This window comes from Mycteria americana, chromosome 3 (assembly GCF_035582795.1).
Source record: "Mycteria americana isolate JAX WOST 10 ecotype Jacksonville Zoo and Gardens chromosome 3, USCA_MyAme_1.0, whole genome shotgun sequence".
Taxonomy (NCBI): Eukaryota; Metazoa; Chordata; class Aves; order Ciconiiformes; family Ciconiidae; genus Mycteria; species Mycteria americana.
In genome coordinates this window covers 27,329,379-27,356,928 of record NC_134367.1, presented here as the reverse complement: position 1 = coordinate 27,356,928, position 27,550 = coordinate 27,329,379, and the positions used below count along the sequence as shown (strand labels likewise).

The window sequence follows — 27,550 nt, the reverse complement described above, 5'->3', positions numbered from 1 at the left end:
TTAATTCATACATACTTTAATTGCTATTTTAACAATACAATAAATCTACTGAAGCTTTTAAAGATTTTTTTTTTATTATGGTTTTATATATTTATATAAAACCACCAAAGCATTTTAAAGAATCATGCTTTCTTGTGTAATACATAAAACTAATTTCATAGTGTGCTTCTGAAAGTCTATCGTGCAGTTTTTCAAGTTATTTTACAGATGGCACATTTAAAAAAAACGGAAGCATGAACTTCTAGTGACTGCAATGCAACACGGCATCCAAAACAAGATGTTTCATTACAACTAAGTTAAAGTGTGAGTGCATCATGTAATAAACAATAGCAGTTTGGTCATTTTAATCTTAATTCTGTTTACAACACTAATATTTGTGCTTCACGACCTAAAATCCCATGATATAAACATAAATTCTCCGCTGTAAAAATCCCAACAAATTACTGTCTGAAAAGAAAAACATATCTAAAACAGGAGACCAAGTTTAAATCTACTCACTTTCCCCAAGAATTGCTATATTTAAGACTAATATGACATACAGGACACAATAAGGCACAACGGGTGGTACAAATGAATGAATACAGTTGTCCATGAAACTTGTTCTCTTCCACAAATACTAAAATATGTACCGCTCAAGATAAATTTTCTCTTAAAAATGAAATACATCATTTTGTTATGAAAGTCCTATACAAAAATTTAAAATTTACACCATCTGAGCTGCCAAAAAATAAAAAAGTGTATCAATTTTCCACAAAACTATATTTCTCACCAGCACATCCAGCCACTGGGAAAAAGATATCCCAGCACCCTGGAAAAGAAAAGCATTATTTCCCCTGTGTTTAAGACAAAAATATTGTATTCTGCATACAGTAGTGTATTATACTTAAAAAAGCCTAGCACTATTAAAATTACAATATTGATTTGGAAATTATTGGTTCACTGCCTGGATGAAATAAGGCACTTTCTTCCAGTAGGCAGCACTTTTCACATATATGGAGATGATGAATCAGGTTCTGGTTAAAAACAAAAAGGGGCTCAGTGAGGTCCCAGAAGACGACAGGAACATTTCAACAGCAGGGGAAGACACAGGAGGTAAAACCTGGAGATGAAACTCTACACAGAAGTGGTCACTCTGTCAATGGCATTATTGACCTCGTTTTTGTTTGAATCCAGTCCTTTAGCAGCATTCATATCATTCCGTAAATTCTCCACTGTCTTTTTCATGTTCTTTAATTCTCCAGGGTGTGGAGTGGCTCGCCTTAGAAGTGTTCTCTAAAAATAAACAGTGCAGTAAGTGGTTTTGCCTTCGTCTCTTTGAAAAACAACATACACTTTCAAGGCTTTAGCATTCACATACCAAATATTAGGTATCGATTTTTTTTCCACCCCTTTTCCTTTTCAAACTACGATGCTCTATGTTGAACGTCATTTTCATAGCTGCTTGTTTATGAAGACAGTGAAAGAGGTTTTAAGAACTGTCTAGGAGCAAATTTTTTCCTCTCTTGACCTACTAATCTGAAAGCCACTCAAGTGAAGTACAATTACAAGTTATGAAGTGAAGATTCTTTCATAAATACAGTTGGGAATTTTTTGTTTTCCCCCCAAATCCATCCAAGTGATTTAAGATCACATTCCAAACAAAAAACATTCAGCTGGTTTTGAAAGAATCCCACAAGATCTCTCTACAGTGTCAAATACATGTTTGTGTGGAGCTCTGTATGCCTTCCAGCCCACCACACAGTTTGGTTCTCTTGTCAATTAAGAACAAATATCTTGAGAGGAAGAACAGGGAGCATTTCTCTCCCATCTTAGACACAAGAACGTCTAACATCATTGTGCTGAAACCTTTACAAGGAAAACAAAATTTATGAAAACCCCAGTTGGCATCCAGATTAGAGACCAACAGAACACCAAGAATAATTGCACAAATATGTATCAGTATAATACATATATACATGAAATTACTTTTCAGTAGTATACATGTAAACTGTGCAGATTACAGCGGAACTGGTGACCCGTAATGGGTGAATTGGTCAAGACTGCTTTGGAAATCCACCGCTTCCTCCTCCCCAGTAAGATCATAAGCTTTTTTCCCCTAAAAAGGTTCTTGCCTCAAGTCAGGCTGCAATACCATGACTGAAAGCAGTTATCATTAACACCTGGGCCCTCGTTATTGTATGGACATTCTCAGGTTGGCACAGTTGTTAAGCAACATCATTCTGAACTCCCTTATCAGTCAGTGAACCATGCGTTAGTTTCTGATGCTTTGGATTAAGCAACCACTTCACTTGAGAACTTAAACTTTCATTTCCCCACTAACTAAGAATTTTTATAGTCACTTTTTAAAGTAAGACCATGTTTCTAGTGTGCTACAATCCAGGGAGTGCCCTGAAGCATCTCAAGCTGAGCTCTAATGAGGACCACCAGCAAGTTTTTAGAGCATCAGAGAAGCATGCTGAAAATCTGATTGAAGCAGTCTTAAGCTTTACAAAGAGTTTTAATTGTTAATAAAAGTTAGTAAAGCTAAAGATCACATTGCATTTTGATCTTCAGGACATGCAGAGCCCAACTTAATGGAGAGGTCGTATAAGTACAGTGACAGATGTTCCCACATCCTTTGTTTAAGTGGGAAATTAATGAGCAATATTCTTGCTATTTATGGACACTATGGTTGTTTCAATGCAAATGGTGGAGGAAAAAAAAAGAAGAAATAAAGAGAGAGAGAAAGAAAGAGATTGGAAATAGAAATTAGAGAGACAAACAACGGCAAACTTAATGGAGACACATGCCAGAGTGCTGGAACCCTAAATTAGACCCTATATACTTTCAGGCAGTAAAGCTTCACAGATGCAGAGAAAGATCCTATCTTGTTTCTGGAAAGGAAACATCCTGAGCAGACAGAGGAAAACAAAGCAAAACAAAGACTGTCCTGCATCAGAACATAAAAGTTATATTCAAAGCAGGAAAAAAAAAAAAAAGGGCATTTTAAGTCAATATGAAAAGTTTCGGCAGTCAACATGAACAGTTCTTGCTACAAACATACGCAAAAAGCATGCAGTCGCAGCAAAATATTTACAGCAAGAGAGCTCAGATACTTTTTACACTTTTGCATTAAAGTCACAGTATCTGCAGGTATCCAAAGGCTTGGAAAACGTACCATTTCATTATCCTCTTCATCTTTTTCATCTTCTAAGAAGCGAATTGCACTGACTCTATTCACTGCCCGCTCATTCCATGTTTCATCTGACATTTCATTTACCAAACTCTCCAGTGCACCACATCGTGGTAGGTTATCTGTTAGAACAGCAAAATGTAACTAAAGATTCACAGCAAGTCTAAAACATCAACATGCTAGATTGTTAATAACTGCAATATCCAACCAATCACTCATCCAACGTTTACAACTGGCTATCTCTATTTTTTGATAGAAAACAGAACTTGCATTAATTTTCTGTTATCAAGTACACATAATAAATAGTTTCTGTATAAGTGAGAAATTTCTGTACTTGGACTGTTTCAGGTTTGTGGCAGTTTTAGAGGACTGATTATCCAATTTAATATACTTGCCACTACACATGCTTTTCTGCTGGATCATGGCTGCCATCTGACCTTAGCCAGTTCCCTAAATGGCACTCCATAACACAGGACCATTGCTTTTACCGACCTCATCCTTTCAGCATTGCTAGGCATACACGTCCAACAATCTTAATTCCAAGCCTTCTACCCTTGAAGCCGTGAGATTCATTAGGAGAGGAAGAAATCTAATTTCTAGTAGTGAAGCCTTTAGAGAAAGTCACTCTACCTCACTTACACTTCTTGAGCTAGCTTATTCTTCTCTAAATCTAAAGGGGTCAATGCATTTACTTATTTTAACTTTTAATGCAATTTGTATTCTTAAAACCCAGAAGCTTACACAAACCAGAGCCATTTCTACACTTCTATTGCTTTAATGGTTTCTATTCGCTCCAGCTGCATAGTACTGAAAGAGTGGAATTAATCTAGGTAAGTTTGGGTATCCACAATACAGAGAACTACAGCTGAGCTTTTCTCCTCAGGCCCCCTTGTACACAGTGGAGAAGAGTCCACATAGTTTCTTTTAAAAGTCTGTTCTTGGACAGGATAAATTACTCTCCAGTGATTACAGCAAAAATTTAAATATTAGCTCAGATGAATCCCCTTGAATGTTCACACATCGCTATAAAAGCTTGAGGACAAAATACATCCAGAAGTTACTGACACAGCAACCCAGTCAACAGTGAAAAAGAGTTTATGGTTCCACCTGACCTGGAGGCAAGTTTTGGCACAAAAGGTAAAAGCAACTTACACTGCAATTCTACACTTGTTGAAGAATATAATAAAGTTACTGTACAGCATCTTTGCTTGAAAGAAAATTAGCTTGCTAAAAAGTGTCTACTGCTTATTACTAGCTATGCAATTATTATTCTGGTAAAGACATTGTAGTTGGAAAGCCACCAATTTTCACTACATATATATGTATTTAAGATTTATAATCAAGGTACACAAATACGGACACCACTACTTGGCCCACTGGCAAGCTTCAGAATAATGATATGATTAAGTCTTCTTCTTCCAGGCCAGTATTTTATTTATTGTAACTAGTGTCATTTTATTTTCAATAACACTCACAGCCATGTTTTTCAAGTCTTCTGAAAACTAGTATGATTACAAACAAACAAGCAAAAAGTTTAAAAGTGAAAATTCAAGCAGAACTTTGCTACTTTGCTCATTAGAGCTTACACATCTTTTACAAACCTTTATGGAACAAACAATACAGTAAACAAAGAAGTACTTCTATATGTAATGAAAAACTGACTCTAGACACCTACCTTGGCAACCAGGCTCAGAAGGCATTTGAGGAAGTAATACACATGTTAAAATCTTTTCTCCTGTTTCAGGGTCTGTGTCAGTCTGAAACGTCAGCAAAGGTTGGGACTGGTTATCAGACAACCACAAAGCCTTCAGCTTTAAGGTAGTCAGTGACAGGGGAAGATACATCAGCCTAGTTCAAAAAAACAAAAGTAAAAAAGTCAGTGCAATCTCTGTGAGATTTAATAGATGGTCATGAAGTCAACTCATAAGTATATATCCCCGAGTTGGAATAAACAGGATTGAGATTAATGCCTCTAATAGAAGCCATTGCAGTAGTCATCAACTCCAACTACTCAATTTTTTAAAAAGAATCTGCAGCTTAACTTTGTACCATAATTCTCTGTAGCTGTGAATAACAGATAACAATGCTGAGCTTTTTATACTGCAGTAAAATGCCCTGGAAGGCAGACAGCTGCTTCTGCTCTGTAGCCTTATATATACACAATTGCCAGAATAGAAATATGCAAGTGCCTAAGACAATTACATTGCATAGATGAGATGCCATTTGCTTTTCTTCTTTTTCTTTTTCCCATTTAACTTCCTACTAAGCAACTGAACTAATTTGCTGGTTTACGCTTCAATCCCCTCCCTTTTGCATTTTGATGTCTGACGTATATCAACTAAGATTCATGAGAAGCCACAAGGTCAAAGTGGCATTATTTGTTACTTGCACTGTATCTCTAAGATAAGACACTCAATATTAGTGTTATTTGACATTAAGGCTAGTAGTTTCTTTCAGCTGAAGCTCTACCAAATTGCCTAGATTTTCAGTTTTATTTCAGAAATACACAAATCCAGAGATTTTTTTAAAATCCTATCTTTTCCTCAGGGTCAAAGCAATCCAGAAAACATACTCATGACAACACACAATTTATGCTACTTTGGGCCAAGGGGGAAGACTACTTTGACAATTTCAACAGTAATGCTAACACAAAAGTCATAACTGGTTTTTTGTTACTTCATTCGTAGACGTAATATCTTTTGTTGTTAGAAAGAATTAAGTAAATCCAGCAAAACAATGTGACAATACAAAAATCTCTTACCTGTTTCCAGCAACATCCAGGACATGAAGTTCAGTGGCTTGTGAAATTTCAGAGGGAATTCGAGATAATCTGTTGTCACGTACAGAAAAGACGTTAAGACTGCAGCACCCCCCAATCTGTATTAGAGAAGAGGGGGGAAGAAAAAAAAAGTCTGGTTTTGTTGCAGTATGATAGTATAAACAAAGGCATGCAGTACGGGTCACGTAATATGTCATAGCACATTCAAGTTACAATGCCTGCCAGAGACTTTACCCAGAGGTACAGACTGCAAACAAGTGTTAGCTTAAAAGAAGCCTGACCTGAAGCGAGTCTGTTGCAGCAGTTTCTTGAACAGCTGTATCTGCAAATAATGTATATCTTTACAAATAGGTCGGGTTCTACCTACCTTTTAGAGCCTTCCAAGCCAGGAAGAGAGCAGTAACCACACGGATGCCACTTTGTAGACGACTCTCACAAAAAATACTAGCTTTAACTTTCAACTTTTTCTAGCTCGATGTTTTACATATTAATTCCTTCTTTCCTCACAGTAACTTTAATACAAGCAAGTGCAACGGGGCTTTAGGCAAGGCAAATGCTAAATAAACCAAAATCAACTCCCAACATTTGAGTCTGCAAAGAGTAATGAAGAGTTCATAAAAAGTAGAATACTTAGAGTAACATCTTTGATGCCCTGTTTTATTAGACGCATCTAATTTCAAGATGATTCCCATATGAACTGGGAATTTAATCTAATATCCTCTGTCTCTACCATTTTCTCCAAACAAAAGCATCCGCATTCTAAAGCTAATTTTTGGGTTCAAAAGATGGGATTTTTCAGTTTTACCCTTAAAATGTCTATATTTTGCATCAAAGGTACGTTTTCAGAAAAATATACCCTCTACATTTGATTAAAAAAAAAACCAACCACATTCCACCTTTTTGTTCCAGATGGCAAGTACTACTCCTATAAACACTGAGATTATTAGTTTTAGCAACTTGAAAGCTGCTTCAAGTAACTCTTTGTTCCTATTCACAAAGGCAACTTACTTTTGTTTGCTTATCATACAGAACTTCAAAAAACACTGCTGTTTGTTTGCCAGTTCCAAAACTCACTGGGGGGAGGGGGGGGAAGTTTCTTCTCTTACTCCAGGTATTAGAGGCAAAATATCCCAACACCTTTCGAAGCTTTCAGGTTAAGTGGACTTAGAACCTAACTATAGACAGCAAACCTACTGAAAGATCTTAGTTCAAAAATTAGAGGACTTCTATAGTCACACACATGTAAGAAGGTTCTTCTGTCACAATATAGCCACAACATGTCACTACACCTTGGTCAGGAGTCCCCAAATCTGAGCTGAAATTATTTATGTGTTCTAGTTAACTGTCAGTTCTGTCTTTGCAAAACCCACAATTGAGTCCAAACCCAAGTTTGAGATTACAGACAAATCCCACAAAAGCTTTTCCACTAGTCAAAGTAAAAATCATGTCAAGTTAACCTACACTATTTACCAAGGAAAAAGCCATTTTAAAAGGATGTACCTGTGACTTAGAAAATAAAACAAACAAATGGAGCATTTATATCCACTCACCTTCCTTTGTATCATAAATACATTTTAATGGAACAAAGCAGAGATCAGCTGCTCAAGGCTTCTGATTCACAAGCTATTTACAGCACAAAGTTAGAGCACAACATTCTCTTGACAAAACAAGATCTTGGGATGGTTCCCCTCAAATCACTGAACTTTAAGATGCAGCTATTTCACAAGAGCATCAGCTTTCCTGGCCCTGCGTGTATGCTAGGAGCAGCAACCTTGTTAGCCATTTTAGCTCGTGAATCAAAGCCCTTAGAAACCAGCGCTCAAATCGCGAGCAAACATTTCTTAGCGCAATAATTCTGCTACTCACTTTAAAGCATTTACAGATTCTTAAATAATGTGCCTTGACACATTCACGGAATACAGTGCCATATAGGAAAAAATATATATATACACACACACACAAAGTGTCTATTTGGTGTATCTAACATGAGGAGCTGTGAAAAACAAGAGATACAATTAGTGAATGCTGATGAGCTGGCAAGTGATGCCCTAACTGTACGCAAAGTGTTCGCTTTTCCATGAATGAAGTTTGTGTTACTCAGTCTTGGAGCATGGAGATCCAAACAGTTTAGCCAAACAAACAAAGTAAAGCCATGCAGCCCTGATGAGACCAAAACTTCTATACTTTTGACAATGGAAAAATGCAGCAGTGGAACCAGCCGGCCTGAGTCACCATGCATTTAAAGCAGTTTAATGAAAGGTAACAGTAGAACCGTGGACTGAATAATACTTACAGGGTTATCAATTTACCTGACCCATAATTTTCCAAGCGGCTAACAATTAAGAAAATACAAGAGATGTTCAATTTATTTTTCTTTATCCATACTGGACAAGAGCATGCCAACAACTGGAGACAGAACATACATTCTTCTACTGCCAAAGAGGGTTAGAACTCCTAAGTTATTTTAACTTCAGTTATTTTAACTTTGCTCTATCAGTCAATAGGCAATTTTCAAAGGTTTTGTTTCATTCAAAGGTATTGAAGACCTTTTTTTTTTTTTTAATAGGGTAGTGGGGGGAGATAACAGACAGATACTGAATTTTTTTTATGAAACTGTTTTTAGAAAATGCAGCCAGCATCTAACAAGCAGCATCGGGTGAGATATCACAGAGAAAAAAAGACTGACAGTTAAAAACACCTAAAATGCCTGTCATTTCAAAAAAAAGATCACAACCATCCAGCAGTACAGAAAGACATCAGGTCCAACGTTTGAAAACCTAAACACGAAGTGGTACCACTGAGGCAAAGTGCACACACTAAATGGCATGCTGAAAGGAAAACATCATTGTGACCACCATGAAGTAATACAGTATCAGAACATCGCTGGTTTGGCTGAGAGTCACTAACTGACAAAGAGCCATGCTTTCCAAGGGTTTGATCACATGCTTACAACAGAAGTTGCCAAACCACCACATGGGCACCAAGTACACAGTTGAGACCACAAGCCCATTTAACAGTTAAGCACACAGTTCGTTTCGAGCACAGACTTCAATTAATGGGGACAAGCATGTGCTTAGTTCCAGGCACATGAGTAACTGTTCCAAACACTGGAGGCTTAAAGAAGTCCTCACGTTTTTCTGTAGTGAGCTAGACATCAGGAAAAGGTCTCAAATGACTTGTGCATGTCTAAGTCATACTTCTGAGAATTACTTCTTTCTAGCAACTTTAATTTAAGGGTTATTCACTTGTCTCATCCCACCATCTCCAAAGAACAGTCAGCCCAGATAACAAACAAAAACAAAACCACAAAACCAAAACCCACACATCAGTCAGGCGGAAAATGATCATTACTATGAAGTGCTAATTTTGAGATCACTGATTTTACAGTACTGTAAAGTCTGAACAAAACTGTTTATTTGCATTCAGGTGGACTTGCTTCAGAGAATGAACGTCACTAGGACCTCTCCAGGTTCCACACAAAACTCTACCCTTATGGAGGATTTTTTTCTCTTTTCTTCTACCTCACTCTGAGGCTCATCTTTCTAACAGCTTCCTTGCTCTGGAAAAGCAGTAAGACTGGGGCATAGATAGAGAGGATGTCAGCTTGGCTGCTAAAACTCCCCTCTATGTTCTGATCATGACTAGCGTTCACCACTTCAGCCTCCTGCTCTTTTGACATCCACATACCCACTGCCAGCCCACCTTAAACAGTCCTCCAGAACTGTAAGTCTTATCACACCACTTCTCTGCTGATGTTTCTGATGACTCCTCTTCTCTCCTGCAGACAGACTGTTGTTTTGACGCCTGCATCAGTTGCCTGTTTTTGATCACTTGACTTTTACTGCGCTTCTCTGTTACAATAACATGGTGGTTGCTATTTGATTTTTCTTGCTGTTGACACCTTTGCAGTTTTCTGGAGGTAAACCCAAGAAGAGTGTGTACAGATTCATCCCTCTCTTCCCATTTAGATCCCTCCCAAAAACTCCCATTTGCTTCCTCTCTTGAGCCCAGCCGTCAGTTACAGTCATGCATCACCACAGGCTAGATTTCACTGATTACAATGGCGCATCCTCACATTGTTGGTGCTCTAAAGCCAAAACACAAATTAAAGGTAGGAAACTTGGAAGACCTTCAAGTTATGTTAGTTGAATAACACCTTTTCATTTCAGCATCTGTTAACTGCTCAAAAGCTATGAATCAATTCTGCTGTCCTTTACCAGTTAGCATCTTTCACACAGGTATAAGCAATTGTATTGGGTATGCGTGACAGGGTTTTGGTAGCAGGAGAGCTACAGGGGTGGCTTCTGTGAGAAGCTGCTAGAAGCTTCCCCCATGTCCGATAGAGCCAATGCCAGCCGGCTCCAAGACAGACCTGCCGCTGGCCGAGGCTGAGCCCATCAGCAACAGTGGTAGTGCCTCTGGGATAACGTATTTAAGAAGGGGAAAAAGTTATTGCGCAACTGCAGCCAGAAGAGGGGAGTGAGAATATGCGAGAGAAACAACTCTGCAGACACCAAGGTCACTGAAGAAGGAGGGGGAGGAGGTGCTCCAGGCACCAGAGCAGAGATTCCCCAGCAGCCCATGGTGAAGCCCATGGTGAGGCAGGCTGTCCCCCTGCAGCCCATGGAGGTTAATGGTGGAGCAGATATCACCTGCAGCCTGTGGAGGACCCCACACTGGAGCAAGTGGATGCCCAAAGGAGGCTGTGACCCCACGGGAAGCCCGTGGCTGGAGCAGGCTCCTGGCAGGACCTGTGGACCCATGGAAAGAGGAGCCCACGCTGGAGCAGGTTTGCTGGCAGGACTTGTGACCCCGTGGGGGACCCACGCTGGAGCAGTCTGTTCCTGAAGGACTGCACCTCATGGAAGAGACCCACGCTGGAGCAGTTCATGAAGAACTGTAGCCCATGAGAGGGACCCCACGCTGGAGCAGGGGAAGAGTGCGAGGAGTCCTCCCCTGAGGAGGAAGGAGCGGCAGAGACAACGTGTGATGAACTGACCGCAACCCCCATTCCCCGTCCCCCTGAGCCGCTGGGAGGGAGGAGGTAGAGAACTTGGGAGTGAAGTTGAGGCCAGGAAGAAGGGAGGGGTGGGGGGAAGGTGTTTTAAGATTTGGGTTTTATTTCTCATTACCCTACTCTGATTTGATTGGTAATAAATTAAATTGATTTTCCCCAAGTCGAGTCTGTTTTGCCTGTGACAGTAACTGGTGAGTGATCTCCTTGTCCTTATCTCGACCCATGAGCCTTTCGTTATATTTTCTCTCCCCTGTCCAGCTGAGGAAGAGAGTGATAGAGCGGCTTTGGTGGGCACCTGGTATCCCACCAAAGTCAACCCATCCCAGCAATGCAAAAAAAATACGACATTATGACAAATACTACAATGATTATTCTTTAGCGCATGACTAGTTAAAGTCCAGTGACACATCTCTTCTATTTAACTCTCACTACAGCTGTCAGCATCAAGAACTCTCAATAGGCTTATACAACTTGGATAAACATATTGGGAATTTAAACACAGTTCCTATTTTGTTGTAAAATCTTTTCCAGGGTGTCATAACCAAAATTTTGTTTGGATTCAAAGTAAGTAAAGTCAGAATTTTCCTTGGCCCCAGATAAAATAGATTAATTCTTTAATTGTAAGCATAGAATACATTTAGAGGTGGAAGAAACTGCCCAATTCACTATTATTAGCTATTATTCAGTTATTATAAACTTTAAATTGGCTAGGAAAGTCTTCTGCAAACTCACTTCAACACCCCCTGCACCACTGGTGAATAGTATGGGAGGAACACAGCAATATTGCTTCTCTGCCCTCCAACTCAAGACAAGTTTTCCTGCATTTTTCCTCCTTTGAGACACACAAACACAGACTTTTACACAAATAAGGGAAGGGATGGGACATCAGAAGTTAAAACCAGAAACAACAAAGAGGTCCCAACTTGTTTAAAAAAAAAAAAAAGATAAGAAAAATGTAAAAAGCACAGTAATTCCCAAAAAAAAAAAAAAAAAACCCTGCAGTTTTACCTACTGTAGTAAAAATTCTCAGCCACAATATACCTCAGAGCCAGGAAGGACACATTACCAGATCTCTGCAGGTTGTAGAGACTCATTAACAAAAGCACATGAACTGGAAAACATTCCAAGGAGGTTATTTATGCAAGTGCCAAAATCAACACACCAGTTTCACCAGCGTTCCAATGCCAGGGTGGGATTTCAATACCAAAGAGTCACCAGGCAGGTCTTTCAAGTTTAAGGGCAAAAACAGTTGTAACTATGAACAGGTTTAGACATTCTCAGTTCTTGCCGAAGTTTGTTTCGCCACTCAATTCAGTGAGAGAGCAATTGAGCTGTAAGATGAGAGACTGAAGATGAAATCTGTCAGTGACTCAAGTCTTGGTCAGACATTCAGCTGTTCCACGTTTTACCTTTTCTGTCGGCACCAGATACAGAAGAACCTTTGAACCAGGAAACTTTGATGGAGTATTTGCATACAAGCTCCTCAATAATTCCAAGTCAAGAAATCTTACACCAAAAGGTAGGGACTGGTTTTACAAGTGTGCATTGAAACAATCTGGCAATGTAATTGTTTGACAGGCTGACCCAAAATCCAATCCTAGTAAACTGCTAACAAAAAAAAAACAAACCCCAAACCAAACCAAACAAACAAAACCACAAACAAACAAAAAACCCCAACAACAACCCCAAACAAACCCCACAACCACCAAAATAACCCCCACACCATCACAAAAAGGTTAGAACTCATAGATTATCTCACCAGGCTATGTTAAAGCAGGCATATAATTTCTGCCATCGTATCTATAAAAGCTCTCTTTGCTACAGGAATAATTCTGGAGGGAAGGACAGAGACAGCAGCAAGTAGATATGATATTTGTTATATGTACTCTTCTTCCTAGCAGAGTCACATTTTTTCACGTCACCAGACTACTACATCTTTGTCCCTCTCCAACAGAAACCAGTAAAGGCCTGTCCCACACCCACTTCTTATAAGGATGAGGACCACAAATGCACCACTGTTCTAGAATTCTGTAAGGCAGAGAAAGAACGAGAGAAAGCGGGAAGGAAGAGAGGGAAAGGAAAAGAGGGGAAGATACCGAGCAAGAATATCTGCAGTGCATACTCTACTTCTGTATCTGACTCTGCTTCTGTGAAGGGGGAACCAGTATACAAGTACTAATACTGATTGATGTGCAAAGGTCTGACACCCCTATCTTAGCCATACTATCTCAGGAGACATCTTAAGCAACACACAGCAGGCAGCGGTGTTGAAAATTACTGCTGTCAGAAGCTTGTGCCTGGCTTTAAATATTAATTAGTCAGTTTGAGATGAAAATAAATGGAAAAGATGGTATGCTTTCTCACTGTCAAACAGAACCTTCCAACAGACAGAAAAAGGGTGATACATTTTTCAGTTTTCCTTAAGTGCTCTACCAATGCATTTTGTAGTATTTTTTTTTCCAAGTCAGTAATGATGAGAAGGAAAATGGAAATGGAACATTTCACCAAGATACCAAATTGTTCCTCCCTGCCATCCAAAGGGAAACTCAGAATTGGGATCTTTGCCATTATCAGCACCCCTGAAGCTGCTCCTGTGGATGCTTTGCGTAACAGCAAACAGTACTCGTTATACCTGTGCACTCTGCTTACGCAGAACATTTTTCTTTTAGAGCTATGAAATGTGACTCTTCACTGAATTTCTCTGAATTTTAATCAGAAAACTTGTACTACGGAAATGTTCACATTTGGTTTAAAGCAAAAAGCTACTGGTTAAGAAAAATACTACACAAAGAAAATGCAGCTCCAGGAACAGATGAAACATGAGCAGAGAGCAGTGGATTTCCTTCTGTTTTCAAAACTAGCATTTCAGCGTTGTTAGAAAACAATCTAAAGACTTTGAGGGAAAAGTGTTTTATTGCACAGCCTAAGCACAAGGAATCGAAACTGAAACTTAAAAAATTGAAACTGAGAAGTCTCATTAGTTAGGTGGTAGGTTCTGCAGTACATGCATATTAACAGTATTTTTGAGACAAACCATTGCATCAGTTGTTCATGCTTTCTGTTTGTTACCATTACCAGCCTGGAATTCAAATCCACCGATCTAGAGGGTGGATATGACCCTCCAGTTGGAGAAGGACTGACTTACTTTAAAAATAAAAAATAAAATAATTTTTAAAATCCACAGAGCAAAACATACTTTAATGAAACATTCTGGAAATCTTATGTTAAACATAAGTTCAAAGTGTTTGCTCTAATGAGAAAGATACATAGGTGTGGAGACCTTTACAGGAAAAAAAAAAATTCTATTTCAAAGAAGTGGATGCCAAGTAGCTCTGTTTCCTCTGTTTCTCTGCCAAGCTCCCTGGGAACCACCCTCTCCCATCTTTATTTCCTGGACCTTCTGCAACTCCCCAGCTCACCTCATTCCAGATACCACCTTCCATTTCCTCATCACCCTCCTTCTCCAAACACAGACTCACCCCTGACTTTATCCCACCCCTTGTGCAGGTATCCCCTCCCCCCTCTCTCATGTGCACTAATGTTCTCCACACATGTTCTTGTTCTTCACTTACCCTTGCATATCCCCAACTCCTTCACCGACTGGGCAATGCTTTCCACCTCTGAAACCCACTTCTGCTTCCAAGTCTCCAGTTTCTTGTTCAGCATTAACCCCGTTATTGTTCTGCACTGAGCCCTTGACTCTGTTATTCCCCCCAAACAGACACACTCCATATCCACCCTGCTTTACCTGCTTCTGAAGCCAAGCCTTCTCCTCTCACCTGCTCCTGTCCCTGCTCCTTCCAAGCCACACTACTCACCCTCATGCACCGTCTCCAATATCATGAACTTCATTAACTAAGAAAAGTGCTTATACACTACGTAAGCTACTAATGGCCAATCTGGAAATAAAGTGTATCAGTAAAACCTTACATGCTATAACAAACTCAGAGCAATTCTGCTTAAAGGTGGACTAGACACAAAATAGTACAAGTCTCAAGTACAGACAGTCTAGGACACCTGTGTAATGTATTAAATTAAGTTCTTTGTAAAGATAGGGAAAGTTTTCTGCTGAATGAGCATAAGATCAAAATTGCCATCACATCCCAACCCAGAAACACAGTTTTCCCAAGGTCCTGCCTCTTGCTAGCACTTGTGCAACCCATCTGGGTACACCCTCTGCAATTTTCTGTTCAGAACCAGCAGCACCTCTGCAGAGGAGACACTGTCCTGCTAGAGGAGCTGCAGTACTCACATCTTCTCTTCCCTCCCTCACCTTCCCCTCTCCGTCAAACATACACTTACAAGCAAATCTGTAAAGGAGCAACAAGGGCTATCGTGGAGCCCCAATTAGGTGACCGACCTGTGTCAGCTCAGACCTGAGCCATTGGAACTGCTGCTGCCAGTGCCACAGCAGCATCCTCTGCCCCTGCTCAATCCCTCCTCTTCAGACCATCAGCTCTCCCCCATCTCCCGGTTCCCAGCCACTTTGCTTCCTCCTCACACCTCTTCCTCGAGCTGTCCAAGCTCCATAAGTAACCAGGCCTGAGCAGAAGTGTGTGCTCACTAGCCAGAGCTGATACGCCTCTCAATTCCCATTCATCGACTGCCACCTGAGTACCTACCCCTCCTGCTCCTGAAGTGACTGAAAGTGGTAAACAAAAGCTATGACCTCAGAGCCACAAGTTAGAAACAGAAAATTAAGAGGGAAAACTTCTTGGACAAAAATTGCAGAGAAACAGTAGTGCCAACAGAACAAACTCACAGTCCCGTGCTCCAGTCACAGGATGCCGCTTCCCCCAATCTCTTTCCAGAATTTACCACTGAACTAAACTTGTACGGCCTTCGTTATAATTAGTTTCACAACAGAAATTCTAGCTTCATTTCATTCCATATACTGTTACAATAGGCAAGAAGTCTTAGTGATCATAGCTGTAAGATTTGAGGTATCAGTGATCTTGGTCACGTCAGGTCCTCATATTTAAAGGCAAAAGTAGTCCTGAGATCTCCAAAACCAAAAAGACTGTCAAAACATTCTCTGAATCATTTTTCAGGAGGTTTTCTCTGAAACCTTCCCTTGGCTATTGCATACAAGAGTGAGGCAAGGAAGAGCCCAGCAGTATTTTTATACTACGCGCAGAAGAGGCATATTGATGTTTAAATGCATTCACTGTACCATAACTCCCAGTCTTCAAACAGTGCTGGACCCAACACCCACACTTGGAATTACTAGTTACAAGCTAATTAGATCCAAGCCTTCTTGTTCAACTGCAAAGACATTTTGCACTTTCAAGCTACCAAATCACCACAGCTGCTGTTCAGATTTATGCTGTTTGGATCTAACGGACAGGTTTCTGGTTCTGATCAGTTTGGGAAGAATACTCAGTGGATCAAAGCTGCCTGCTACTTCTTGTAGGCATTTGAAATTGAGAGTTTTCTGTTTATATAATTACATCTGTGAGAGTTAATTGCACAAAACTTACCTCTTTGGGCAAAGATGTTAATTTGTTTCTATCGGCATTCAAATTGTTCAGCTTCTTTAGTTTTCCAATGCTTTTCGGCAATGACTGTGCCAACAAAAACAAAACAATATGCAAACAGAATGTGTAAATTCACAGAGTCAGAACAAAATTTATCTCACTTAAAAATGGATCAGTCTATTAAGTCATTTTTAAAAACTGGAGTGTAGTTAACCCTTGTTACTACCAGGCCTTCCAAAGGAGATCCAAGGTTTTACCTTGCAGAAGAAACGTCCAGGAATGTCAGTTTCTAATACAAATTCACTCATGAGTTATTTCTGCACTAAGATTATAGATGCACAACAGCTCTGTACAGAAGCATGTATGCAGAATGTCCATATTATCTAACTTTAGGCTCCCTAAATAGCTAATTGAGAGGCAAGCTTCTAACTTATGTGCTATGAACTGACCTCCAGAGAGGCATCTTTCCAACAGGCTTAAGCTCCTAACTCGACCAAGCACCAACCTAACTTAAGAAATGCTCAAACCTGGATTTTTATAAACACTCTACCCTCCAAGTGTCAGAGTCCTGTGAAGGCAGTTTCAAAATAATGGAAGGGAACACCTAATGGAAGGAAGTCTGAGATTTTATTTTAATTGACCACATATCATATTTAATACCTGGCTGGAGTAGATCGGCAGAGCAAGGAACAGTACAACAGCAGCTCTGCAGCACTCAGGGCTTCTATTCAGTTCCAGCAAGTCTGATCCAGATAACGCACAGCAAAAATTGGCAACAACACAACGCGGCACAAAGTCCGCATTAAAAACACAACAAAGTAAATGATACGTGCACTCCAGGTGCTCCAATTCCCTTACTGATCATGAAAGATTTAAGAATGAATATGTAATTGCTTAAGCCTTTGGAAGGGAGGATTGTTACTATACATAACTTGATCTTCAGCATTCATTTAACAGGTTAGAAATAAGATACATTTAAAGGAAACTCGCTCCTTAACAGTAGTAACAGTGAGTAACCTTACGAGCTAAGTGATTCAGCACTTAGCAGCAGGTCTTATTACCACCAGACATTTGAGCAGTCATGACCACGCTTACCTGCAGTTGGTTTTCTGTTAGAACTAGTTCAGTAAGGCTTTCGCAGTCTCCGATTGAATCTGTTAGTTGAATAAGTTTGTTCTGATCAACCTTCAAAATGGAGAGCCTCCTCAATTTTCCTGGACAGAAAGAACACAATTGTTTAGCTTAGTATCCTCTGATACCTGCTTTAATTACAGAAAATCATTCTGATGCAAAAGTTTTAGAAATCCTCTAACACAATTAAATTTTTTTTTTCAGGTAAAAAAATAATTCAAGCACTGCTTCATTTGGCGCTTGCACTATTTTTGCAAGTTTATAATATCAATGAATTAGTATTCAATATAAATATTCATATTCAATATTTAAGCATATTAAATTGTATTAAAGTTACAATCTGAATAGTACCTCATGTAAATGTCAAGGACGTGCCTACTCAAAGGCCTATAAACAGAGAAAATTATCTATTTTTTCCTCAATTATACAATGTTTATTCATAAAGGAGTGTTCAGAAGATCACCTATGCCTACTCAGCCATAGTAAGAAAGGCTTGCACTGAAGTGACAGCCCAAACTCATACAGGATCAAGGTCTCTTTGTCCTCATACAGAACCCAGTTAGTCAGACATGAAACCCAAGATCATTTTTCAGAATAGAAATCGAACTTCTTTGAAGGTCTTCTCCCCAGGAAGGACAAAATACTATTTCAGAGCAGAAAGCTCACCTTGTTCTTCCTTGTATAAAGAATAAGTTTTTTACAACGAGGGTGGTAAAACACTGAAACAGGTTGCCCAGAGAGGTGGTTGATGCCCCATCCCTGTAAACATTCAAGGTCAGGTTGGACACGGCTCTGAGCAACCTGATCTAGTTAAAGATGTCCCTGCTCATTGCAGGGGAGTTGGACTAGATGACCTTTAAAGGTCTCTTCCAACCCAAACTATTCTATGATTCTGCTCCTTTGTATTAGAATAATCTTTGGTGCAAAGTAGAGCTGACCCAGGCAGTGCCCAAGACAGAGAATTCAGGAGACACCACTAGCTGCTGACACCTCCCTGCCTATCACCACACTGTCCAAAACAGCTGTAATAGGCTGGCACATCAAATTCACTGATGATGCTAAATCATGAAGAGACAGCTGATACACAGTAAGATAGCAACCTAAACAGAAATTCAAGGTTCAGCAAGGAGAAGTGCAGAGCTCTGCACCTGGGCAGAATTACCCTGTGCACCGCTACAGGCTGGCAAGTGACGGGCTCTACAAGAGCCCTACTGGAAGGGGCCTGGGGCTTATGGTGGGCACCAGGGTGAATATGAACTAGCAGTACGCTCTCACCAGAAATAAAGTAAACACTGGCTAGACAACATTAGGAGAATTACAGCCAGCTGATCAATGGAAGCTACTATATCCCATCTACTTAGCACCAGTGAGGCCACACCTGTAAAATCATGCTCAGTTTTATGTCCTGCCCTGTCTTCCCCCCTCCAACTCCTCAGTTCAAGTGAGATGCTGATGGGGGTCCAGTACAGAGCTATCAAGTTGACCAGGGCACATGTGAGCTGAGGCTGAGAGAGCTGGCTTTGTTGACTCCAGGAAAGAAGGGCCAAGGAGGCATTTAGGAACAGCCCACAAATACTTGAAGGGTAGTTACAGAGATGACAGAGCCAAACTCTTCTCCACAGTGGTAGGTAAGATAGCAATGACCACAAATCGAAGTGTGGGAGGTCCCAGCTGGACATCAGAAGAAGCTTCCTCCTCACTGGGAGGTGGTGCAGCACTGACTCAGGCTGCCCAGGGGTGCAGGAGCTCCCTCTGTTAGGGGCTTTAGAGACTTGGTGAGACATGGCCACAGCTGACCTGACCCACTGGTGTTGGTGAGAGCCCTGCTTCAAGGGCTCTACAGATCCACCAATCCAACCAATGATTCGGTGATCAGCTGAGCTCCTCCTCCCAGTAGCTTCCACAGAGACCAGCGAGGTTCATTTCAACCACAATAGCAGATTTTCTCCATTTTGCATATTAAGTTCCAATATTACAAAAAAAGGAACAAGTACCATAGCCCTACCCAATTTTCCAAACACAAGTAAGCCATTACATTCAAATAAGTAGCAATTTTTTTTTTTGCCTTTGTAACAAAATTACATCCAGAAAATGTTACAAAATGCACATGCAAACTAGGCCTGGCCTGGCCTAGCCATTTGCAATTGCCTTCCCCAGCAAAGGATCTCCATTTAACAGGGTTCTCCAGAAGCAGCAGTTCCTCTGGTTCACCAGCTGGTGTTACAGATGAGCTCCCCTGCCGTGGTTTAACCCCAGCGGGCAGCTAAACCCCACACAGCCGCTCACTCCCTCCCGACAGTTTAATAGGTAAAGTAAAAGCTGCGCGCACAAGCAAAGCAAAACAAGGAATTCATTTGCTGCCTCCCATGGGCAGGCAGGTGTTCAGCCATCTCCAGGAAAGCAGGGCTCCATCACGCGTAACGGTTACTTGGGAAGACAAACGCCATCACTCCAAACGTCCCCCCTTCCTTCTTCTTCCCCAGCTTTATATGCTGACCATGATGTCATGTGGTATGGAATAGCCCTTTGGTCAGTTGGGGTCAGCTGTCCCAGCTGTGTCCCCTCCCAGCTTCTTGTGCACCCCCAGCCTACTCACTGGTGGGGTGGGGTGAGAAGCAGAAAAGGCCTCGACTCTGTGCAAGCACTGCTCAGCAATAGCTGAAACATCCCTGTGTTATCAACACTGTTTTCAGCACAAATCCAAAACATAGCCCCATACCAGCTTCTATGAAGAAAATGAACTCTATCCCAGCCAAAACCAGCACGTGCCCTCTGGCAGGCTGCATGGGCTGCAGCCTTTCAGAAGGTACAGCTCCATTTCTGATGTACAACAACTGTACTGGCCAGCTCAGGTCATCAGAGGCTACTACAACTCTCTACCAAACACACACTAGCCAACTGCAGGACCCACAGTAGTCACCCCAGTCCCCCAGGTTTGACTTCTAGAGAAACATTTCTCTCTTCTTAGGCTCATATAGCATATGGAGGGAGGGATAAGGTCTGACCATTCTTTTCCTCATTCCCGGTTAAACCACATTCACAAGTCCTCCTTCCCCTACAAAAAAAAATCCTGGCTAGGAGAAGGCACGCTCTTGCACCGTGACACTCTCCGGAAAAACAGCTGATGAGTAGTAGAGAAACAATGCCTCACTAAATACCTGTCACAACTACTGCAGGCATGAAAACATTTTCTTTAAAAAAAAGCAATGGTAATGCTTCAGAAAACATTCCTCAGTTATTAAACCTGTTTTAAGGGGTCAGACACAGAAAGGTTGTAGTTTGAATCCTCAAGGGTGAGGAGTAATGGGCTGAAGCTGGAACAGCCTTCCACTGAGTTCAGTATAGCATTAACCGCATTGTCCAATTGAAGGTAATTACACATCCCCACTAAAAAGGATGTATTTTTTGTAGTGATACTGTCAGTCAGTCTTATCAAGTGACCTACAGCTCATTACAAGCTAGAATTTTACAATGTCAAAGAGTTATGACGGTGACATGGACACAGTAGGAACAGAGAGGTTATATTAACTTTTATTTTGTTCGGATAGGTATCAAGCAAAGACCAAAAAAGGATTACAAGGTAGTTATTATGCAGACAATTAAAATGTGAAATTAATAGAGCTATGCATTTCATACTAGGCAAAAAAAAAAAAAAAAAAAGCTGAGACAAGATCATCTCTTGCATAAAAAGACTTCAAAAGACTTCAAAAGACTTGAAAACAAACGACTTCCAATTTACGGTGGATTAAATGGTTCTGTGTGATAGCATTCACCTTGTACTTACCAATGCCATCAGGTAAGACCTGAAGTAAATTCTGAGAAACAAGTAAGTCTGTTAAAGAAGTCAGACCACTAATTTCTTCAGGAAGGCATTCCAATTTATTTTCAGAAACATCCAGACAAAGCAGGTTTTTCAGGTTTCCTACTTCCTGCAATACAAGACAAAAAATTTAAGTCATGCCCAAACATATAAGAAAGCAATTTGAAAAATGTACAATCACAATGAAACTCCAGAAAGAAAAACAATTCTCTGTATGACCTCTAAATTGGCTATTCTTTGTATGACCTGTAAATGCACAAAAAAGTAAATAATTACATTTTACATACAATAAACCAACCAAGTGATTCAGTCACAGTTTCTTATTCTAACTATTAAGACTGGCTTCAGTAGTCAGACAAGGTATGCTGAGCACACCCAGGCAAGCACCAGCCAAAACTGGAGTTTTCCCCAAGTAAAGACTGCAAAGTTGTTTTTTCAGAACTACAGATTATCAGCCTCCACGTAATTAAAGTCTGCCCCTCCCAATTAACCCTAGGCAAATTAGGATTAGTCTCTCCTGGCTGATACAGCAACATGCCATGACATCTAGGGATTTCATATCTTCACATCTCCCAACTGCAACAAATGTAGAAATAGGAATTGGGAGTGTTGCTCTAGCAAGCATATTTGAACTGCCAAGTTATACTGCCATCATCTACAATTATTAATGATTACTTAATTTTTTACAATGGTAATCCGCCAATTAGCTTAAAAGTCTGACAGAGAAATACCTTTGTCCCTATTAGCCATCAGAGCACCCTCCCATTCCCCATGTACACAGACACCCCTATACACGCTCTAGAATAGTTCTCATTTTAGTCATCCAAATCATCTTTCACAGAACAAAAGGGCTGGGTCAGAAGTGTCCTTTACTTTTACATATATGAAATATTCATACACTGACAACCTTGATCCTAACTCACAAGATCAGTCCTTTTATTTTGGGAATGTTTGCCTCTCAAAAGGATCTTTCATTAAGCGCACACACACCCTTTATCCTACAAGTTCATCTTTTGGACATTAGACAAAATACACAATAACAGCCAGCTTTAATAAAAACAGTTGCTGCAGTCACACTTTACCTTTAATGAATGATTATCAGTGTTTAACTGCATCTACTTAAAAAATTATTAGGCCAAGCCAACAACAACAAAATCAACAAAGCCCACCAAACTGTAACTGATTTCCAAGTTACACTGTTGACAATGAGATCAATAGAGCAAACAACAGCAAACTGCAGGAGGAACAGGAGAAAACAGGTTTTGACTTGGCTCTAAAGGAAAAAGAGGGAAAAGAAACCATCCCACATGTTATCACAGTTCTTAAGACAGGGAATTTAGAGTGCTGTAAGCTCTAAATGCTAAGGCCCCTCACCCCATGACTGATGTCAGATGGGGGATTTGCCTGCATAAATCAAAATTTCTATTTATGGCAACAGTTCTATTATTGTATTTCTCCCAAACACTGTATTTGAATGGAAGAAAATGACTGCAAAAAACTGATTCCTCCTCAGAACTGTCAAAACTGCAATTTAGATAGATAAAAAAGGTGAGGGTTAGCTCAGCCAACTAGTGGCTCCCTGATCATTGGGCCAGGACTGTAAACAGAGGATGCGTCATCCCATAAATTGAACTATGTGCCTATTAGGAAACAATTCCTTTGTCAAAATGTTTAAAAGAAAATGTCTGACAACATATGATATCATGTACGATCCCTTGCAGAGGAACTTATTAAGAGAAAACCCTTACGCATCCAAAACCAAACCCAGGCAAAGTGAACTGAGAAAACTAGTCGATTTTAAATCACCTCCCTCCAGGTATGAACAAAAGGTTTTCTTATAAAAGCATCTTCAAAACAGTATCAGTAGAGCTCATCTTTACCTGAGGTATTTCAGCTAATTGGTTTCCATCCAACCAGAGGTCTTTAAGATTGAAAAGTGCACCAATTGTTTCTGGCTATAACATAAAAAGTAATAATGTTAAGTAGCATAGGAGCTTTAAGTAAAAACCAAATGGCCACCCCGTAATTACAGTCTGAGTAAACCAATCCTTACTCCAAGCACTTTTTAGAGCCACCACAGTTAAATGCAGCAAGGGTGACTGTAAGCATTTGGGAACTCCATCATACAAATTAATTTTTATAGCTTAACAAGCTGCCATACTTTACCTGACATACACTAACAAATTGCATGCACACTCTTAATCTACTGCAAAGCCAACATTTAATCAAGTCAGCTTAATGGAGATGGCAGATATTTTTTGGTAGATCTATCTGCCACAATGTCAGACACTACAACCCTCACGAGTTTGCCTCAACCCTTTCCCAAAGATTCCTACTCCTACCCTGGAAATAGCTGAGCTTTCATCTGTGCTCAGCCCGTCCAGCTCCCTACAGAAGCCCATGTGTTCATTGTAACTGCAAGTGCAGACAAGAGTTTGTGCCCTTCCACTCCTTTTTCTTTCTGTAGAAAAAGTCTGTGCAGTGCTCCCATTTTCTAGAGATCAGCTGCAGTTTTTTGGGTAAAGTAATATTGTACTGAACAGACTAAGCAGATATGGGAAGCACCAACTCACTGCCTAAAGTCATCTGTACGTATAAAAAGACTCTCTCTCCATACATTTTTCTTTCTTCAATTTTGGACATCCTACAACCTATTTAATCTAAATGATGCGTAAAACAAAACCAATGTGCACTTTCAGTGGCATGTTCTCTTACCAAGTGATAAAGTTCATTGTTTCCTAAATCAAGTTCTTCTAGTCGTTGCAGCTGTGCAAGTGATCTGTGAGATGAGATAAGTCAAAACAAAACCACATCAGACTAAACCAACAGAAACCCCATGTATTTGAATGAGCTCATTTTACTGAAACTCGTATTTCAAATTACAATGTATTGTAGACAGACAGTTATTTTACTGGGCATAGACTATCTGCAGTAATATCTTACTGAAAAAATAATTTGGTTTGTCAGTATAACTGTATGCCCTTGAAACTTAAAACTTAGTATAGGCAATCAAATCATTATTCTTTATTTTAACCATCAGTCCCTTGGGGTGGACAATGCCACGTAGTTTAGTATAGCTGGTTAGATGTATTTTTAGGGGGAATTTACAGTTACGCAACTGGATAAAAATTCCCCATAGTGAGCACATGTAACAGTGTGACTCAAGACTCAGTAAATCCATCATTTATCTCCTCGACATGATCTATCCATTTCTGAAGTATTTCAAGTTGGATTTGAGGATGCAAACACAGGGATGCCCAAAAGGATGTAAAAGAAGTTCTCTGAGCATGAACAGACACAGAGGACGATCCTTCTACTTCAAAAGCAGTCTGTTGTAGAGCTCTTGCTTACCTTCCCCAAAGCTGCAGTAGCACGAAAGCCAGCGAGACTCATCAGCTACATTACTGGCAGTCAGAATTTTCCAGGAGCAATAAAATTGTCAACATTTGCGATAGCTTGATTCTGACACCACATAGCAAAACCTAGCTAGCAATTCATATCTTTTGACCACTGACATTTAAAGTGCGTTGTGGCTCACAGCTATAAACAGCCGCAACTGAAGTACTAGGTAGATTGACAGGAAAAAAGGACCCCAAAGCAACTGGGGAAGAGATTCCGATTAAAATAGGTTAAATCTACTACAATATATATTAGATTATCTAAACAAGTAGAACAGGAGTCACCAAAACTCTTGCAAGAAGCAACCAGGCAGTGAAGGAAGGAAACTCCTTCACTAGAGAAAGAGGTGGCTTCTTCCAGGCAGCCAAAAAGGATCGCCAAAATAGAAGATACCCAATTAATCTTACAAAAGACCACCAATTTCTCTGCCACAATACAGACAGCACAGAGACACCTAGATACCTTTTTCCCCAAAAAACACCGTGGGTGGAGTCAGACTTCAGACATCAGTAGGCCTAGTTTGTCACCAAGGCTTTGATCTCCAGGTTTTGGAAGCTTTTGGTTACTTAGCCCTGAACACGAACACTTATTTAAATGCTATGAAGGTCTAGAGTGGAAATCTCTCAAGATCCTATTACCCTGCTTTCAGAGTTATGAAATTTCAGCACGAGAACAACCCAGACCACCACTCCCACTGCTGATGTGCTCATTCAATGCGTGCAGGAAGAAATGGTTGGTGCTGCTGTACTTTATATAGAATACTTTTATAGAGCAAAACCAATCGACACAGACTGCAGGCTCCTGCTACTAACCAAGTACAACTAGAGGTAACGGATGCAACTAGGTGTTGCTAAAACAAAGCTGTATCTCATACATGTTGTCAATCGGCACTGCATATTTTTTTCTAGCTATCATTCAGTTTCATATGTTAGCAGATTTTAAGAATAAGAACATTTTATGTTAATATAATCAAACACATGAAATGTCACTTACTCAGGTAAATATGTCAGCAAATTTTCTCTAAGTTCCAGTGAAGCCAGGTTATAAAGACTAAAAAAAAAAAGAAACAAAAACCAAAAAATAAACAAACCACATTTTAATGCAATCTTACTTTTTATATTCCACGCTTCCAGAAGAAAAGTGTGTGTTTACACAGTTTAAAACAAAATTGCTGTGAACTGATTTTTTTTGTTTAATTCAACCAGACCATCATGTGAAAGGCAGCATACAAAGACTGGAAGTTTTTGCTTGTTTCTCTGTGATACTTCAACACATTAAAGCTAGAAAGTAAACAGACAAAACACAAATTTCCATTTGTTAAAAGGTCAGTAGTTGCAAGTTACTGAACAGAGCATATTCATACAAATTGCATTTACTTACTCACTTTCAGAATCTGGCGTGGGCTACCAAAGTTACAGAGCATCAGGTAAACCCATCACTGTTCTAACGACAGCGTGCTCATTAATGTAAGTGACATTATGCTTCTAAGCGGCTCACTTACTCCATATCCCAGGCTTTTACTAACATCACCATAGCAACACTCAGATTTTTCAGGGGTTTATTTATGACTAAATGGAACACAAGGAGTCAGACATTATCCCAACACTATAATCTGCTCTAATCCTCCAGCGTCCCAGGGAAAAATAAAAATCAGATATAGTGACTGCAAATAAGTAGTTTCCTTCAACAGAATATGTTCTGTCCTGGTGTGCAGGAAAGGGGGACAGCATGCTAGGCCTTAAATAAAATCAAGATTAAAAAAGGAATTCCACTAAATTTGAAACACATGTTAAATCTAAACCCAAAATGTTTTTGTTTGTACACCTTAGAAAAAAAAACAAGCCCATGTACTCAGACCACATAAAATTGAAATATTTGTTTTCACTTCAAACAAAACCAACACACTGAATTACAGGGTCATTAGTTAGCCCCAGTAAAAAAAGCAGCTGATAACCTGAATAAAACTAAATAAAAACCTTCATATTGCAACTCCGATACAGCTATCTAAGCAGGGAAAGCAACATAACTGATGTAATGAGTTATTAAAGGGCAAAGAAGATTTTTCATGGATTGACTCTGGATGTGTCTGAAAAATACATCCTTATTTCAAGCACTTATTTCATACTGCATTCAGAAAACAGTGAACGAAACCCCACAGGAGCTTTGATTATGGACTCAGCAGTCCTCTCCAGCTTTTAAAATAAGGACATTTTACCCAATAGGTTCTGTATTCGTCCAGAATAAATAGTTAAAACATACTATATAGGTGAAGATATTTTAGTAGAAGTCTATTACAAATTCAACTAAAACATAAGTGAGAATAACTCAGCTACTGCCACTCAAAATCATTTGACAGAAACAAGGTAATAAGGAAGCCATCGTTCCAACAACACAAGAAAAAACTCTCACAGAAAAATTTTAACACTATAAAACACAAGTCAAGATGGGACACGGTATCTGACATCCAATAAAGCAAACCAGTGGAGGGGGAGAGGGAAAGGGTGATGGAGAACCATTTCTCTCCGAGAGGAACATGGGTCTGCTCTTACTCACATTGCCACCCACAGACTGCCATTACATTTTTGTCTACAGATTTTCTAGAAACCTATTCCAATCTTCCTTTGAATTTCAGACTTTCTCTTCAAGCTCGTATTAGGCAGGGCCCATGATTCACTTTTATCAAGAGAATACAAAAAGGATGCGCACGCCGCCAAGCCTTGTAACCTTGTGTTTACAGATCGCCCCGCATCTACTT

At 39.9% G+C, this 27,550-nt stretch overlaps 1 protein-coding gene across 4 annotated transcripts in view; it reads right to left on the bottom strand.

The window, feature by feature from the left end:
- LRRC1 (leucine rich repeat containing 1) overlaps nucleotides 1–27,550 on the bottom strand; it is a 105,748-nt gene that overhangs the window by 27,868 nt on the left and 50,330 nt on the right. For 3 of the 4 annotated variants that reach the window (XM_075498088.1, XM_075498089.1, XM_075498090.1), the window contains exons 5-14: nucleotides 25,789–25,845; nucleotides 24,112–24,175; nucleotides 23,277–23,351; nucleotides 21,361–21,505; nucleotides 17,541–17,659; nucleotides 16,449–16,532; nucleotides 5,934–6,049; nucleotides 4,848–5,020; nucleotides 3,158–3,294; nucleotides 1,153–1,272 (exon numbers count right to left, since the gene is read on the bottom strand). In XM_075498088.1, coding sequence (XP_075354203.1) covers nucleotides 1,153–1,272; nucleotides 3,158–3,294; nucleotides 4,848–5,020; nucleotides 5,934–6,049; nucleotides 16,449–16,532; nucleotides 17,541–17,659; nucleotides 21,361–21,505; nucleotides 23,277–23,351; nucleotides 24,112–24,175; nucleotides 25,789–25,845 — 1,090 coding nt within the window. Of the gene's footprint in view, nucleotides 1–31; nucleotides 1,273–3,157; nucleotides 3,295–4,847; nucleotides 5,021–5,933; nucleotides 6,050–16,448; nucleotides 16,533–17,540; nucleotides 17,660–21,360; nucleotides 21,506–23,276; nucleotides 23,352–24,111; nucleotides 24,176–25,788; nucleotides 25,846–27,550 lie in introns of those variants that run through there. The other variant, XM_075498091.1, reaches the window with a different exon arrangement.